General features: G+C 50.6%; 1 protein-coding gene across 3 annotated transcripts in view; it reads right to left on the bottom strand.

Annotated features, from left to right (window-relative positions):
- The window catches only part of PAX7 (paired box 7), a 97,224-nt gene that overhangs the window by 49,123 nt on the left and 30,595 nt on the right, over positions 1 to 17,506 (bottom strand). For all 3 annotated transcript variants that reach the window (XM_062507377.1, XM_062507376.1, XM_062507378.1), the window contains exon 5: positions 61 to 260. In XM_062507377.1, the coding sequence (XP_062363361.1) occupies positions 61 to 260 (200 nt within the window). The remainder of the gene's footprint in view (positions 1 to 60; positions 261 to 17,506) is intronic.

The following is a 17,506-nucleotide window of genomic DNA, read 5'->3' as shown; positions in this document are numbered from 1 at the left end:
CAGGGCTAGGCCTATCACCGCGGAGTTAGTCCGGGCTGCGGTGGTTAGGCCAGGCCTTACCTGCACGCGGGCCTCGGTGAGCTTGGTGCGCTGGGCCAGCTCCTCGCGGGTGTAGATGTCGGGGTAGTGCGTCCTCTCGAACGCCTTCTCCAGCTCCTCCAGCTGCTCCGCCGTGAACGTGGTGCGGCTGCGGCGCTGCTTTCGCTTCAGCGGCAGGTCCGGCTCCGACTCCACGTCCGAGCCCTCGTCCAGGCGGTTCCCTGAGGACGGGGAGAAATGGGACATCAGCAAGGGGGGAAAATATTGGGAGGGTTAAAGAGCCCGGCAAAGTCGGCAAAATAAAGCTGGAATTGTGAATATTCCGGTTTGGGTGGGAGAAACCTCCAAGTTCATCCAGTGCCACCCCTGCCATGGGTATGGGCACCTCCCAGGGCACTGCCAGGGATACACAGCTTCTCTGGGAATTCATTCCACCCTCCTAGAGAGGAATTTCCTCCTAATATCTAAGAAAAGGAGACCCTCGAATCCAGGCTTCTCTCCACAGCTATGGGAATCTCAGATTGGTTTGGACAAGGAGGGATCTTAAAGCTCATCCCAATCCACCCCTGCCATGGGCAGGGACACCTCCCACTGTCCCTTGGTGCTCCAAGCCCTGTCCAACCTGGCCTTGGACACTTCCAGGGATGCGCAATCCCCATTTTCCTCACAAGGAAAAGCTCTGCCCATGGACAAAACATCCACTGCTTTTACACTGTTTATGACATTTCCTAACATTATTTTTTCCCACATTGCAAAGAAAACCTTGGAAAATCAAAACTTCTCACAGGAAAATGGAATCTCATAGTCCCTGGAACAAATTGTCACAGAGAAAAAAACTTCCAGTGCTTGTCTTATTTCAAGGAATTTCCATTTTTCATTGGAAATTCCTGTTTCAGAGTTGCCCATTTTGTCCTGCAAAAGGCAGGAATTGAAATGTTGTCAACAAACGACACTTTGACTCATGCTGCCTAATTTTCTCCCATGTTTTATCAAGTTTTTGGGTTGAAGATTTCAGTTTTAAAAACTTAAAAGGGGGGGGGGGGGGGGAAGGACACTTAGGAATTTTTACATCTGGGAAAAACCTTTCCAGTTCAGCTTCAGCTAGAGGTTGGGCTGCCCACAGGAGACAGCTCAGCTTGTCACCTCCCAAATTTCCTACGGAATTCAGGCTCCATCCAGTCCTTTCCCAATGTTTAATCCATCACTCATTCTTCCACCTTGGCTTTCCCTGGACTTTTCCCTTTCCCTTCTCCCTGCCTTGATCCCAGCACCAGGCATGGTCTCCTGGGGCTCTCCTGAACCCAAAGGAGCGCAGCTGGAATAAATAAGCCCAGCTTTGCTCCATGTTTTTGGCTAGAGATCAAGCAGAAGGCCCCACATGGACATTCCCCAGGTCCTCAGCAGCTCTTGGAGGAGCTGGAACTCCAGTGTTGTCTCTCCTGGAGCAATCCCAGGCTCCAGAGATGTTCCATGGGGTGTTATGGGATGCTGATGTTGATTTTGGAGGGTCTCAGCCAGGCCACAAAATGTGCCCCCAGCCCAGGGCAGCAGAGAAGGGACAGTGGGACACGGGAAACCTTTGAGCTGGGGACAGCTCCAGCCCTGCCACCTTTTCCTTCTTTCCCAAGAAATCAGGGGATTCACTGCATTAATTGATTTTTTCCCTTTCCAAGCCTGGCTGTTGTTTTCCACAGGAACCACCCAGCCTCGCTGAGAGCCAGAACCAAATCGTGCTCACAGCAAAGTCCTTTTTCTTTTGGGTGAACCTTTGCTAATGTAGGATTAAAGCAGGGTTTACGTAAGCTCAGCTTGACCATAAAACTCCCTGAAGTCTCTAACTGTGTTTTCCAGTCTATTTTTTTCCCCCTTTTTTGTTCAGCTCCTATATTATCACCACCCAAAAATCTGCTTTTCTTCTTGGCAGCACTGGGAGTTGCAGCTGTGGCTCCCGACAGCTGCTGGGGAGTTTGAGGGGTGGGAGGTGCAGATCCCCCCGGAGCCAGAGCTGCCTTGTTTGTACCCAGATCACCACAAAAAGCCTCTGCATTCCAAACAAAATTCCTTCTATGTCCCAGACTTGTGGGGAGGATGCAGTGTGGGACCTTGGAGAAGGTGGTGGAGCCAGGGCAGCTCTTCTCCAGAGCTTGTTTTTGTGGAAAAAACATCCCTTGGAGAGGTTTTCCCTCCTTTGGGCTCTGGCATCCTTAAACACGTTCAGCTTTTAGATCCAAACCCTTTGATTTCTGAATTTGTCCCCCAGAATCAATGAGAAATTCCCTGATGGCTTCAGAGGGGCAGCATCTGCCCCACATTTTACAGATCCTAAAAAAAAAAAATCCTAAAAAATTTCAGAGCTCTCCCACACGCAGCCATAATTTGTTTCTAAATGAGATTTTTGGGATTTGTCCACTTCCAGGGGTCTCCAGAAAGAACATCTGTGCTTGAGAACAGCAGGGCTGCACATCTGGGCCCCAGATGATGCGGGGCAGGTAGGAGTCTGCACATCTGGGTCTTGGAGGAGCAAAGGCACATCTGGAAAGCTCCAGCGAATTCCCTAAAGCTCCTCACTGGAGTTCCATCATTAATGGGCTTGGCTGCTCCTCCCATCCCACTCCTGGGACCCAGAGCTCCCCAGGTGCAGGGAAAAGCACCTGGGAAAGGATCTGTGCCAGATTTTCACCTGGGAAGGGAAACCACTCTGCCGCGCCCCCCCCCCCCCCCCAACTTCCTTCCCCAGCTCCTGCTAAAGGACACCTGATCTGTCCATGGAGCTTTGGGAGAGGACAAAGGATTGTAACCCTCTGTCCCCACCGCTGTGCTGACTCCGGGGTGAAAAGGGCTGAGATAATCACCACCAATTCCAGGATAAATCTCTCCATTCCCAAGCTTCCCGACAGCTCCAGCCAGGCATTATCCCCATTTTCCAGCCATGCAGGAGTCACCCACCCCTGGTGACCCCGGGGGCTGGGAAGGGCTGGGAACAGCAGCCACAGCTCCCAGTGCCAAGTGCCCAGCTCCAAGAGCCCGACCTCAAAGCTGGAACCCAGGGAGCAGAAAACTCCCAGGGAATTCCTGGCACCAGCTGCTCCCAGCTGGAGCAGCTGCTGCTGTCAGGCAGGGATGTGGGGAAGGACAGGGAATGTTTTCCAGCTGGGATGGGCTCTCTGACACATCCAGCACACCCCACGAGCAGCTCCCTCACCTGCTGCTCTCACAGCCCCACAGGTCGTTCCCAATCCCAAACAAGCTGCAATATCCCAGACAATCCATTCCCACATTCTCCCCAAAGTTCTTTGTGCCTGGTTTTCCAAAGCTGTAGAGAATCCCAGGCTGGGAATTCATCCCGAATTCAAATCCTTCAATATTTCCAACCCATCACTGCCTGAGCAGTGGCTGTCAGCAGCAGGAGCAGGGGAGACCCAAATTTCCAGGAATTTTTTCTGCAGGAGTGGCCTGGTGGTTTTACCCTTTGCTCTGCAAAGGGGAAGGTACAGAAATTTCCAGCAGCACCTTCCTGGGTGGGAAGGTTGAAGGATGGGAAGCAGCAGGCTGACAGCAGGCAGCTCCCCTGGGATCTGATCCAGGGAAAGATTGACAAGAAAAGCAGAGCCAGGAGTGAAAGGAGGGGAAAACCTCCCAGCAGGACAAGGCAGAGAACAGGGAAAATGAAAAAGAAGAGGGAAAACTGTAGAGGAAAGGGAAAACCAGGAGAGAAGGAAAAACCATGAGAGAAAGGAAAACCAGGAGAGAAGTGTGTGGGTCACAGGACTCGCACTCGTCCTGCTGTAATTGGGTGTTTTAGGAGCAACTCCACTGTTTTTTATCTCTTTTTCAGAGTAATTTCTCTGCAGCTCAGAATGAAAACTCGAACTGCCTAAATCTCTTTGCTGTTAGAAAGAAATCATAATTTCAGGAATAAAAAGGCAGAGGCTTCATGCTGGGAGGGGCAGCAAGGACACAATGTGGAAGCTCTTCCCGCTGCTCTGAGGGAGATTTCCAATGTCTGGGCAATTTTTGGAAGCCAAGGGGAGAAGTGACCCTGTGGAGGGATCTGCTGAGGGTTTGTGTGGAGCAGTGCTGGGTCCTTCAGCTTCAGGAAGAGCTGGGAAAAAGGAAGAACCCCCCTGGAATGGCCAGAGCAGTGCAGGGAAACATGACAAAGGGAATCCTGGCCTTGTCCCGGGGCTCATTCCAGGGTGAGGAAATGTGGGAATTACAGCCCCAAACTCCCATTCCTGAGTAAAGCTGCTGGTTCAGGCTGGGGAACAATGAGCAAGAACCTTTTGGAGGGGTTTGGAAGGAGCAGGAGGAGGCTGGAACTGGAGCAGGGGACCGGGAAAAGCCATCTATGATCAGGGCCTGGCTGTGTCCCCATCCCCATTCCCTTCTGCTGCATCTCCCTCCTCTACAGGCGCAGTTTCTGGGCTCCTCTTGGCCCTGGAGTTAAATTAATCAGCAGGATTAGGAGGAACCAGCCCCAGCGAGACCCTCCAGGCTCAGCCTGAGCCCGGGCTGCTCCACGAGGAGCCCCAGCCTGGTCCTGGAGCCCTGGGAGCCAGGATGGGTGTGGGAGTGCATTCATTACAGGGGGATGGATGGGGCTGAGGGAACAGGGCTGCTGGCCAGCCCCCAGCACATCCCTGTCCCTGTCCCTGTCCCTGTCCCTGTCCCTGTCCCTTAGAGGGACACTATCCCAAAAATGAACTGGGAGAGGTGGGGAGGGAACGGAGCTGGGGAGGGAGCAGGAGTGGGGATGGAATGGGATTGAGAATGGGACTGGGGACAGGGTGGGACTGGGGAGGGAATGGAATTGGGAGTGGGACTGGGGAGGGAGCAGCACTAGGGACAGGGTGGGATTGGGAGTGGGATTGCGGAGGGAATGGGATAGGGGAGGGAATGGGATTGGGAATGGGACTGGGGACAGGGTGGGATTGGGGAGGGAATGGGACAGGGGCCACACCTTTTGTGCTACAATTTGCTGCAGCAAACTCTCCCGCAGCTGCTGCAGCCACAGGGATGCTCCATAAATCCCACCCAGTGGTGGCTGCCTGGGAAGTCAATGCAGCCCTGGGGAAAATTTGGATTTAATGGGATGATAAAAGGAAGAAAAACCCGCTTGGAAGGCACCAGCAAGACCTGGGTGAGAGTCCCATGGAGGATCCCATGTTTCAGACCTCTTCATCCAGCCCAGCCCAGCCCAGCCCAAGGGAACTGGAATTGTTCAGCCTGGAGGAGTGACCTCTCTGTGGCCTTCCAGGAGTCACAGGAAAGATGGAGAGAGACAATTCCCAAGGGATGGAGGGAATCAGGGAACAGCTTTCCACTGCCAGAGAGGGGTTTAGGTGGGATATTTGGAAGAAATTGCTGGCTGTGAGAGTGGGGAGGCCCTGGAACAGCTTCCCCAGAGAAGCTGTGGCTGCCCCTGGGTCCCTGGAATTGTCCGAGGCCAGGCTGGATGGGGCTTGGAGCAGCTTGGGATGGTGGGAAGTGTCCCTGCCCATGGGAGAAGGATGAATCTGGACCAACTTTAAACTGCTCCCAACCCAACCCAACCCAACCCAACCCAACCCAACCCATAATTAGGGCTAAGATCCTGCCCTGGGGAAGGAATGGGGAATCTTTGTGATTCAGGCATGGAGGAATCCCTGGATCCCCCATTCCAAGCCACTGGGGCAGGAAGGGCGGGATTGGATTACACGGGAGGACACGGAATGAGCCGGGATCACCAGCACACGGGGATTTATCCTCTCCTGGGCTGGACCTGCCCCCAGCAGTTCTAGAAGCTGGAGCTGGAGCTCTCCCGGCCTTCCCAGCTCCGCTTTTCCCCAGGCAGGAACAAACTGAGCCCATCCAGGGGCAAACAAGGCCTCGAGGAACCCCAAAAGGCGGCGCAGAGTTGTCCTGCTACGATTTTTTTGGTTCTCACCACAAACCCCAGAACCCCCTCGTCCTTGTCTCCTCAGAAATGTTGGAATTCCTGAATTCCCAGGGAAAGAGAGGTGTGGAACAAGCCCCTCTGTGAGGCTGTGAGGGGACACAAACCCATCCTGTGCTCCCTATTCCCATCTCCAAGAACATTCCTGGATCCCAAATTCCTGAAACTCTCAGAAATTACCTCAGCATGCACAACAAAACCTTGGGATTATCTTCCCTCTCTTTCCCAACCCTTTCCCAACTCTTTCCTGACCCTTTCCTGGTGTTTTTCAGGCTAGCAGAGCTTAGGCCCATGGTGTGGAGCCGAGGTGGAAAACCAACCCTGGAATGCTGGAGTTGGGATTTAATTGAGGAATTCTGCACCAAGGAGTGGAGGATGCCCTGGAATAGCAGCCAGGAAAACAGGAGAGGCATTTCCAGCTCAGCTGAGGGTTTTATCTCTGATTTTCTCTAATTTTCCTTATTTTTCTCTATTTTTTTCCATATTTTTCCTCTATTTTGCTCTATTTTTCTGTATTTTTCCATATTTTTCTCTATTTTTCCATATTTTTCTCTATTTTTTCTGTTTTCACTATTTCTCCAGATTTCCCCCATATTTTTATATATTTGTTTCTATTTTTCATCTATTTTCCATATTTTTCTGTATTTTTCCATATTTTTTTCTAATTTTTCCATATTTTTCCAAATTTTTCCAATTTTTTTCCAAATTTTTTCTTTATTTTCCTGTTTTTCTCTATGTTTTTTCTCAACTTCCCCCTATTTTTTACTATCTTTCTCTACTTTTTCTGTTTTCTCTGTCTTTCCATATTTTTCCCATATTTTCCCCTAGTTTTCTCTATTTTCCCCTATTTCTGTCCATTTTTCTCACCCCAAACCTTCTCCCTGCCAGAAATACCCTCCCAGCTCAGGGATTGGGGATTTTAGGAAAACCCTTGCCCAGGAACAGCTGGGGTTGAGGTAGATGACCCTAAAAGTCCTTTCCCAATCCCTTCCCTCTCACCTGACCATGGAATACAAAAATTCCAGGATGGATTTTTCTTGATTAAAGGCTCAATTTGGGATCCACAGGGACCCAAAATTCCCATTTTCCCCTGTGAAATTCCCTCCTTTTGAAGCAGAACCTTTGTCCCTCTGAGCTTGCCAGCTCTGGAGGAACAACCACGAGTGGAACACCAGCAGATTTTGGGAAGGAAAAACTGGAGAGACCCCGTTTCCTTGGAATATCCATCCCCAGAATCCTCTGGGCAGTGCCAGGACCTGCTCTGAGTGCAGCCAGACGCAGCTCCAGGCTCAGAACACACCTTGGCCGGGAAGCTGAACGCCAGGAGGGCTTTTCCAAAGCCACAAAGGAGATGGAATTTCATCCCTACCCAGCTGCTCTTCCCCAAAGTCACGCGTGGAGCCCAAGAAAACTCCAGGGAGAGCCTAAAACTTCTCCTGCTTTATAGGTGGAGGGATCTGATCCCAGATTGGCTCCTGGAGCTTCCGTGTAGGAATAGCGGGATCCACGGGGCTGACCTGATCCCATATTGGATCCCAGAGGCTCCCTGTGGGAATAGCGGGATCCACGGGGCTGACCTGACCCCAGATCTCATCCCAGAGGCTCCCTGTGGGAATAGCGGGGTCCACAGGGCTGATCCTGGGGATCTGCCCTAATTCCCTGCCCCCGCACGCATCACAAACCCCAAACCTTTCTGCTCCTTCCAGAGGCGAACAAACCCAACCCATCCCGAACATTCGGAGGCAAAGCGGGAGGGAGGGAGGGCAAACAGGGCTCCCGGTCCCCGGCAGCCTTTGTGAATTCCCTGAACATAAACAGATGGAATATCCATCAACTCCAGCCCTCTTTTCTTCGCTTTCAACTTTTTCCTGGTCCTCGCCTCCCTGCCCCCTCCGCCCCTCGCTCTCTTTCTTCGGGCTTTTGTTCGGCCTTTTCAAGCGGCCCGAGGTGATGGGGCCGGCCCCGAGTCCCGGCACATCTGTGGAGTCCATAAAAAGCCCCTCTGGCACTTCAATATTCATGGCCTCGTGCCTGTGGCAGGAGGATCCAGGCCGGGAGAGAGGGAGGGAAGGAAGGAGGTGATGCCTTAGGATTCAGCTTTTCTGTTTTCCAGATCCTGGACTGCTTTAGAATATAACTCTCAAACTCCGTGGTCTGTCAGCTGCTGCTCTCCCATTTTATTCAGACAAAACAATTCCTCTCTAGGCCTGAAACTCAAGAACGTCTTATTGTCTCAGCATCCCAAAAGTACAGACAAAATGAATTGTGGGGGAGCAAACAGGGGGTAAATTACTTTATTACCTGAAGCTGTAATTGGAGGATTAACCCCTGATATGCAAATAGACCAGATTTATAATTAGTGGAAAAACTCGTGACCATCTTGGGTGTAGCCCTGGAGACTTCTGACAGCCCAAGGAGTGTCTGTGGAAGGCCTTGAATAAATACCCAATTTTATTATCTTCATCTTGTCTAGCCTCTGTTCTAGGCAGCCATCCCAAGGCATCAAGGGAAGGTGGGAAGGACCCAGAAGGTTCCCAGTTCTCCCACTCAAAGAGGGGCACCACCAGAGCTCCCCAAACTGGGAGGCAAAGGGAAACCAGCTGGGATCCAGGTTGGAGGACAAGAATAAAGCGGCAGAGGTAAGAAAAGCTCTGCTTGGTTTCTCTGGAGTTTCCCCCATTTTTTCCTTTGCTTTCATCCCTTTCCAGCTCCAACCCTGCTGGTCCCTCACAAGGATTCCCCATGGAGCAGCACAAACATATCCCACAGGGCTGGGAGATCTGATCCTGGATAACCCCTGGATTTACAGGGATCTAGTCCTGGATAACCCCTGGATTTACAGGGATCTAGTCCTGGATAACCCCTGGATTTACAGGGTAAGGCAGCAGGGATGGGAGATCAGATCATGGAGAATCCCAGTCCTGGAAAACCTGTGAATTTACAGGGATCCAGTGCTGGATAACCATGGATTTACAGGGATCTGGTCCCAGATAACCCTAGATTTACAGGGATCTGACCCTGGATAACCCCTGGATTTAAAGGATATGATTCTGGATAACCCCTGGATTTACAGGGTAAGGAATCAGATGGGAGATCCAGTCCCGGATAACGCCTGGATTTACAGGGTAGGATATCAGATGAGAGAGCTGATCCTGGATAACCCCTGGATTTACAGGGTGAGGTAGCAGGGATGGGAGATCTGATCATAGAGAATCCGAATCCTGGAAAAACCCTGGATTTATAGGGATCTGATCCTGGAGAATCCCTGGATTTACAGGGATCTAATCCCAGATAACCCTAGATTCACAGGGTAAGGCAGCAAGGATGGGAGATCTGATCCTGGATAACCTCTGAATTTACAGGGATCCGATCCCAGATAGTCCCTGGATTTACAGGGATCTGATCCCAGATAGTCCCTGGATTTACAGGGATCTGATCCCAGATAACCCTGGATTTACAGGGTAAGGCAGCAGGGATGGGACGTCCGATCATGGAGAACCCCAGTCCTGGAAAACCCCTGAATTTACAGGGATCTGATCTCAGAGAATCCCTGATCCTGGGATTCCTGGAGAATCCCAAGCAGGGAACCCAGCCCAATCCCCGGGCTGCAGCGTGGCTGTGGCACCTGGGGTTGGGAAATAAGGGAGGAAAGGACCAGAGAGGGAAATTCCCTCTCCGTGTTTGTCCTGGCACGCCAGGTTCAGTTCCTCTGGGTCCTGGGGCAGCTCCATGGCCTGGGTCCAGCTGTTCCTCCTCACGCTCAGCCCGTCTGGGACTGGAATCCATTAATCCATGCCTCTCCTGGACTGGGATGTGGCTCCAGCCAGGGCCAGGGACACCCTGGGGATGCCCAACCCCAGTTTGGGACTGGGATCCACCCAATCCATGCCACTCCTGGACACAGCTCTGTGAGGGCCCTCAGTCCTGTCCTGTGATTCCCCTGCTGCTCTGGCCCTGCCCGGACACTTCCAGACCTCTCCATGTCAGACTCGTCCAGGGAAGAGGAACCAATTTCACCAAAATGTGAAGTTTTGGCAGTGCCGGGAACGCGGCAGCTGCAGATGGGGCAGCGGGGTGGTCACTCTGCAGGAGGAGAAGCATTCCCTGCACACCCAAAGATTCCCAAAGATTCCAATACTGGTGAGACAGGGCTCCTGGGGCTGCTGGACAACTCCAGAGCTGTGGCAGCCATGGAGAGATCCAGGGCCAGTGGGAGATCCCGGTTCAAGAAGAGATCCCAGTGCCAGGGACAGATCTCAGTGCTAGGGAAAGATCCCAGTCCCAGGGAGAGATCCCTGATCCAGGGAGAGATCCCAGTGCCAGGCAGAGATCCCAGTGCCAGGGAGAGATCCCAGTACCCAGGACAGATCCAAGTTCCAAGGATGGATCCTGGTTCCAGGCAAGTATCCCAGTGACAGGGAGAGGTCCCAGTTCCAGGGACAGATCCTAGTTCCAAACACAGATCCCAGCCCCAGGGACAGATCTCAGTGTCCCTGAGCCACCTTTTCCCTTCCCTCACCTCATGCTCCACCTGTGAAATTAGGGGTGCAGCAAAACTGGAGGAATTTTGGAATATCTGATTTTTGATCCCCCACCCGCTCGCTGTGTCTCTGTGGGTTTTGATTTGGGTATTATACTTTCTACATATTTATATATTTATAAATATATTCCTATACATGTGTATGTATCTCCATACATTTATATTTTTGTATATTTACATATTTATAAATAATTTCGATACATGTATATATCTCTCCATATATATTTATATATTTATATGTATTTTTATGCGGATATTCACATCCTCCTGCCTCGCCGCAAATCCCACTTTTCCTCCCGCATTTCTGCTGCCCCCTCTCCCTTTCTCACCACGTTTACCCCCCTCCCCTGCCGCTTTTCTCCCCCAAAACGCTCCCAGCTCTCCATTCATGTCAGGAACCCCCTCGGGAGAAAGGCCCCGGGGGGAACGCGCCCCTGCAGCCCCCGGGGATGCGCACGGAGCGGGGCTGTGACATTCGCCCGCGATTGAACCCCCGGGCCCGTCCCTGCCGCGGCCGCGAGAAGAAAGAGAAGAAAGGGAAGTGTAGGGAGGAGAGAATGCGAGTGACAGAAAGAAGGATTGAAAGAAGCAGCGCGAAGAAAGCAAGATATCCCTGCGCCGCTCCCCTTTATCAGCGCTGTCATCTGGAGCAGGGCCCTGCCCGCATTGTCTCACCTTGGGCCGAACAAAAAAAGGGATTTTTTTTTTGTGCGGATTCCTTTAGAGCTGCCAGGACCCGCACCTTAGGGGGTCGCGGGAGGCTGAATGTGCAGCTGACAGCCCCGAGCGGCCCCGGGTGATATCAATAAACCCCGACACTCCGCTCTTCAGCACTGCTCATGTGGAAGGTACGGCCTGAATATTAAAACCCCCGGGAAGGAGCCCGGGATGCCGCGGGGGGAGGGACGAGGGGGCACAGGGCGGGGAGGGATCGGAGCCGGGGGATGTGCAGAGCCGGCCCGGGCAGGGCAGGGGAACGAGGGGAAGGACAGGAGAACGAGGGGAAGGATGGAGGAAGGAGGGGAAGGATGGAGGAAGGAGGGGAAGGATGGAGGAAGGAGGGGAAGGATGGAGGAAGGAGGGGAAGGATGGAGGAAGGAGGGGAAGGATGGAGGAGAGAGGGGAAGGATGGAGGAGAGAGGGGAAGGATGGAGGAAGGAGGGGAAGGATGGAGGAGAGAGGGGAAGGATGGAGGAGAGAGGGGAAGGATGGAGGAAGGAGGGGAAGGGAAGAGAGGGGAAGGGCAGAGGAATGAGGGCCAGAGTGGCTCCTCCTGCACTCCTGGGGCTGCTCAGGGCCACCAGCTGATGCCTCAGGATTTCAGCTTTTCTATTTCCATGTCTTTGTAATCCTGCAGTTCTGTAGTGTAGAACTCTAAACTCCACACGCAGTGGCAGCTGCTGCTCTCCCATTTTGGTCACACACAGCAATTCCTCTCTGGGCTGGGAATCAAGGACACCTCACTGCCTCAGGCCCCGAGAAATGGAAACAAAAGGGAGTTGGGGGTGGCAAACTTGGGGTAAATGACTTCATTTAAAAGCTAAAAGCTAAATAGCTTCATTACCTGAAGCTGTAATTGGAGGATTAGCCCCTAATTTGCAAATGAACCAAATTTATAAAAGTATGAAAACCTGTGACCCGTGGTCCATTTTTGGGTGTAGCCCCTGGGGGGCTTCATCTGCCCAAAATGTACATGAAGACCCTTCAATAAATACAAGTGCTTTTTATTCCCTTAGTTTTGTCTGGCCTCTGTTTTTAGGTAGTCCCAAAAGGCATCACAGCCAGGGCAGGAGGAATAAAGGATGGGATGACATCTTCTCCCACAGGTACTGGAACTGGGATTCTTCTCCTGACAGCAACCCTGGAATCACATCCTGCTCCCACCCTGCTCTGCCCAAAAATCATCTCAGTGAGGTAGTGAAAAATCAGATTTTTTATCCAAAAATGGGTTTCCATCCATGGAAAAGGCCTGGTTTCCTCATGGGATGGAGCTCCCGGTTCCCAGCTGTGCCACCTCCCGGGCCAGGGGACAAGGCAGGAATCCCAAATTCCTCCTGCTCAGAGGTCCCTGAGGCCCAGCAGGGAATACCCAAGGTGCTTCAGCAGAGAAGCGGGCACAGCACCATGGACTTTTCCTGGGTGTTGGCACAAAATATCCCCATCCCAGTTCTGGTATCCACCAGGAATGTGCCCAGCAAAGCCAGGAGTGGCTCATGCCAAGGGAACCCCACTGATCCCAGACCTGCTGCTCCATTTCCTGCAGGAGTTTGCCCCAATTTAACCCTTGGGGTCTCAGACACCAATTCCCCTAAAGGATGGGGTGGGCAATCCCACCCCAGACTGTCCCCAAGGCCAGGAGGAGTTTCCTGGGACACAGGGCATGGATGTCCACAAGGCCACCACCAGGAGGAGATTCCCAGGACACGCATGTCCCCAAAGCCACCACCAAGTTCAACACCTGAGCTTCTAGCCCCACAGGAGTTTTCCAGAGCTCCATGTGCAGTATTCCATGTGCAATATTCCATGTGCAATATTCCATGTGCAATATTCCATGTACAGTATTTCATGTGCAGTATTCTGTGGGGTTTATCCAGGCTTTCTTCAGGAGGGATGACCTCACCTCTTGGGTATTTTAAAATGTAAAGAGGGATCTTCCAGGAGCTGGGAATGATCCTTTCCCCTCTTGGATCATGATCCAAGGGATTTTCCAGGAGGTGGAGATGATCCCTTCCCCTCTTGGAATGTGATCCAAGGGATCTTCTGGGATCTGGGAATGATCCCTTCCCCACTTGGATTGTGATCCCAGGAGGCAACGCTGCCCTGACAGCACAAGGGCACACTGAGACCTTTCCCAGCTCCCTCCTGTCCCAAAATTCCAGCTGAGCATTCCAAAGCAATTCCCAGAGGGATGGAGCCCAGAGGGTGCTGGCAGAGGAGCTCTGCTCTTCCCAGTTGGAGAGATGGAAAACGTGCAATTTCAGGTGGGAACAGGGATTTCTGCTCTGCTTTGGAGCTCTGGAGTTTCCCAGTTTCCCACCCAAACCTCTAGATCATCCAGTTTCAGGATGACCTTGGATCATTCCTGATTGATTTTTTTAATTAAAAACAAAATCCATCCCAGGCGGCAGAAACATCTCAGCTGAGCATAAATGGAAAATTTCTCTTTGTTTCCCAACTCTTCACTGAGATTCTTGTTTTCCTACCAAGCAGTGGCTCCATTTCAATCCCAGAAATTAGGGACTTGAGAAGAAAATTTGTATTTTCTGCTTATCTTCCCTCATTCCCAGCAATCCTGGCATTTTTCCATAGTTTGAATTTAGTTTTAACCATACCACAGAAATGGGGAGAGCCCAGGGCTGGGATTTTGCTGTCCAGGGATTGGCTCTGATACCAAATTTTTGGTTCCCCTGGCACCACAGTGGTGCAAAAGGGATGGGAATTCTGTGCCTGGATCCAGGTGGGATCTCTGGGATCCCCGTGGGCACTCAGCCTCCTGGGCAGGAGCTGATTCCAGCGCTCAGCATGTCCCAAATCATGCATGGGACAGCACCATGGGACAGTTGGGTTTGGAGTTAGGGATTGGATTTGGGATAAGATAACCCGGTAACAGGGGAAAATTGGGGATTTTGAAATCCATATCTGGAGTTTAGAGATTAAATTCCTTAAATTCCATAAATTCCTTACTTATGGCAAAATCCCTCCTGCATGAGCTCTGCTCCAAGGGAATCCAAGGAGATCCCAAATCCAAGGAAAGGTTCTGAGCTAAACCACGAACAAAGCCAATCCTAAAGACTGGGAAAAGGGTCGGAAACACCAAGGAAACTCCTGGAAAACCCAACAGGGATGAGTTGCAAGAAGAAAATTCCCACCCTGAACTCGAAAAGTGAAATATCCCAGAAAAAAATGAACTTTTCCTGTCTCCTGAGGAGCCCACGTGAGATTCCCTCATCCATCCAGGCTCCTGGGAATCTGGAATTTAAGTGCAAGAAATATTCCAGGATAAACATTTCCCAGGTCCTGAGTAGCCCACATGAGATTCCCTCAGCCATCCAGGCTCCTGGGAATCCGGGATTTGGTTCCAGGCTCAGAAATCTGAGCCCCCCGACCCTGCTGGAGCCAAACCCCTCTCTCCCAGTCCTGCCCCCCATTTTCCAGAGCAGAGCGAATTCTCTGGAATTCTTAAGGAAGTTTTGATATTCCTGCCTGGGGAATTTGGGGAAATTATTCCATCCTGGACACTCCAGGAGTTTTCCCTCCTGGGAGAGGGGAACTGGATGAAGGAATTGCCTTCCTCTGGAATGTGAAATGCTTCCAAACTGCAGTGGTTGGATTTGTCCCGATTCCCAGTGTTTTGGGGGAGTGAAAGTGCATTGGGGTTTTTCTCTCATTTCCATTTTTCCAGGGTTCCTGCAGCCCGGGATTGGGATTGGGATTGGAGGGGTTTTGGGGAAGAAAAGTCAGACAAGGGATGTTAGGAGGATAAACGGGACGAGCTGAGGGCGGGAATTCCTTTTCACTGGGAATAAAAGCTGGATGTGCAGACTCCCGGCTGTGCCCTTCAGAGACCGTGGTTCCAAAAGGAACAGATGGGATTCCTGGCACCTTCCCGTGTGCGCCATGAGACTTCCAACAAATGATTCCTTTGGAATCCTAAATTCCCATTCAGGTGGAACCGAAACCCCTGAACATTCCCTGGAACTCCCACTCCTGAATCAAGGAATTTCCTGGCCTGCCTCTCTTCCCTCCACACCCAAAGATTCCCAGAGATTCCAGTCCCAGAGAGAGGGAGCACCTGGAGCTGCTGGACAATTCCAAAGCCATTGCAGACAGGAAAAGATTCCAGTTCCTGGGAGAGATCCCTGTGCCAGAGAGAGTTCCCAGTTCCAAGGAGAGATCCCAGTTCCAAGCAGAGATCCCAGTTCCAAGCAGAGATCCCTGTGCTAGGCAGGGAAACACTCGGGAGCCAATCCGAGGAAACCACAGGTGCCCTTGGAAGAACTGGAACTTCCTTTTTTTTCATGGATGTTCTCTAAATGAGTTAATGGAGCAAACTTTCTCAAAAAAAAAAAAATCAGGATTTGGGAAAAGCCAGAACTCTGGAAAATGGGAGCCCAAGCATTGGGATGCTCTCTTGGGAAATTCATTTAAATCCTGGGAAACCCTACTGGGATATTCAACCTTGGAGCTTACAGGACCTGGGAATGGCTGGGAATAACTGGGAATGATTTGGAAATTATTTGGAATGATTTGGAATGGCTGGGGATGGTTGGGAATTACTAGGGATGCTTGGGAATGACAGAATTCCCTGCCATTCCATTCCCAGTCATTCCAGAGCCACGGAAAACCCTGGAAGTTCCTGATCCTCAAAGTCAAAGAACCTGAAATCCACCTGAATTCCAACACCTGGCTCCAAACCCTCCCCACTCGGGTTCAGTCCAGTGCACCACAACCACAAATCCATAAATTATCCACATTATGATAAATCCATAAATTATCCCCAAAATCCCATGGGAACACCATGGAATTCTCTCCAAGAAGCCAAATTCCACCTTTCTATCCTTTCCTATTCCCACAGAACAGCACTTGGATCCATTTCACTGCCACAGCAACAAAGTTCCCCTTCCAAACCCTCAAAATTCCATCAAAACCATGGAAAAGGTCGGATTTGGCATCCTTTCACATATTTTAAAAAATTCAGTGGTATTCCTAAAATCTGGAATTTTTAACACAGAACTACAGCTTAGACCTAAAATATTCCCACAGCAAACACATTAAAGTAATTCCCTATTATCCCAAATCCCTTTTCCCAACACTCAACGCTCTTCCTTGGAATTTTAGACCATTCCTTAGAATTTTTTGGCCACTTTGGAGGATCCCAAGTTTTTGGTGGCAGCATTCCGGATATTCCCCAATGTTCCCCAATCCTGCACAATGCCACCCTCTGCTGACGCCTTCCCAGAGGAGTTTCCACACTAAAAAGGGTCAATTTTATCCCAAATCCAGCTCTCAGGGCTGGGCACTTCCCAATGGAAATTCGGGATCCTCCAGGATCTCCCCCTGCGCCTAAGGGGGATCTTCCCAGAGCCAGGAATTCCTGGCTGCCAAAAGCTGAGACGTTCTGGGTTTTTTTCCATTAAAAACTGATATTTGATCCCTGGGATCAAATTGTACAGAGGCTGGAAAACGCAGCTGGAAAAGCATCCAAGGAAGCAGCAGGATGGGGAATCAAACGATGATTGTGCACAGAAAGAGGAGGGAAAAGCCCCAAAATTTCATTTTTTTGCCAGCAAAATTCCGCTCTGGGATCTGCAAGTCTGGGGGGAGGAAAAATCATCTTGGTCAGGTCACGAAAAATCAGATTTTTTATACAAAAATGGATTTCTAGCTGCGGAAAATCCTGATTTCCTCATGACCTCCATCACCTCATGGAACGGTTTTGCCTCAAGACCCACAGATTTGGCCCTTTTTGGGTCTTTCCTTGAGTTCTGGGGAGGGGAAAACAACTCCAACTGGGATTTATTGTGTCCCAAAGAGAAGGGAAATGGAAATAAATGGAAAGAAAATTGAATAAATTGGAATAAATTGGAATAAGTGGAAATCCAGGTGAGCTCCTGGTAAAGTTCACACCAGGACATAGGTGGGAAGAATCCCAGGAAAGACAAACATCCCTATAAAAATAATATCTGGGATTTAAGGGTTTATAAAAATCCATATGAGACCAAAATCATGGGAAGGGACAGAAAACTGACCCAGGAAAAAAGGGACAAATATAAATTAATTGATTAATCTATTAATTAATGTATCAGTTATTAAATATAAAAGTGAGTCATTAAATATAAATATGAATTTTTAAATAGAAATGGGAAGGGGGAAAAAGGAAAGGAAAAGGAAGAAGGAAAGGAAAGGAAAGGAAAAGGAAAGGAAAGGAAAGGAAAGGAAAGGAAAGGAAAGGAAAGGAAAGAAAGGAGGAAGGAAGGAAAGGAAAGGGAAAG

Source organism: Cinclus cinclus, chromosome 23 (assembly GCF_963662255.1).
Source record: "Cinclus cinclus chromosome 23, bCinCin1.1, whole genome shotgun sequence".
NCBI classification, from domain to species: Eukaryota; Metazoa; Chordata; class Aves; order Passeriformes; family Cinclidae; genus Cinclus; species Cinclus cinclus.
This window is presented reverse-complemented; position numbering and strand designations above follow the sequence as displayed.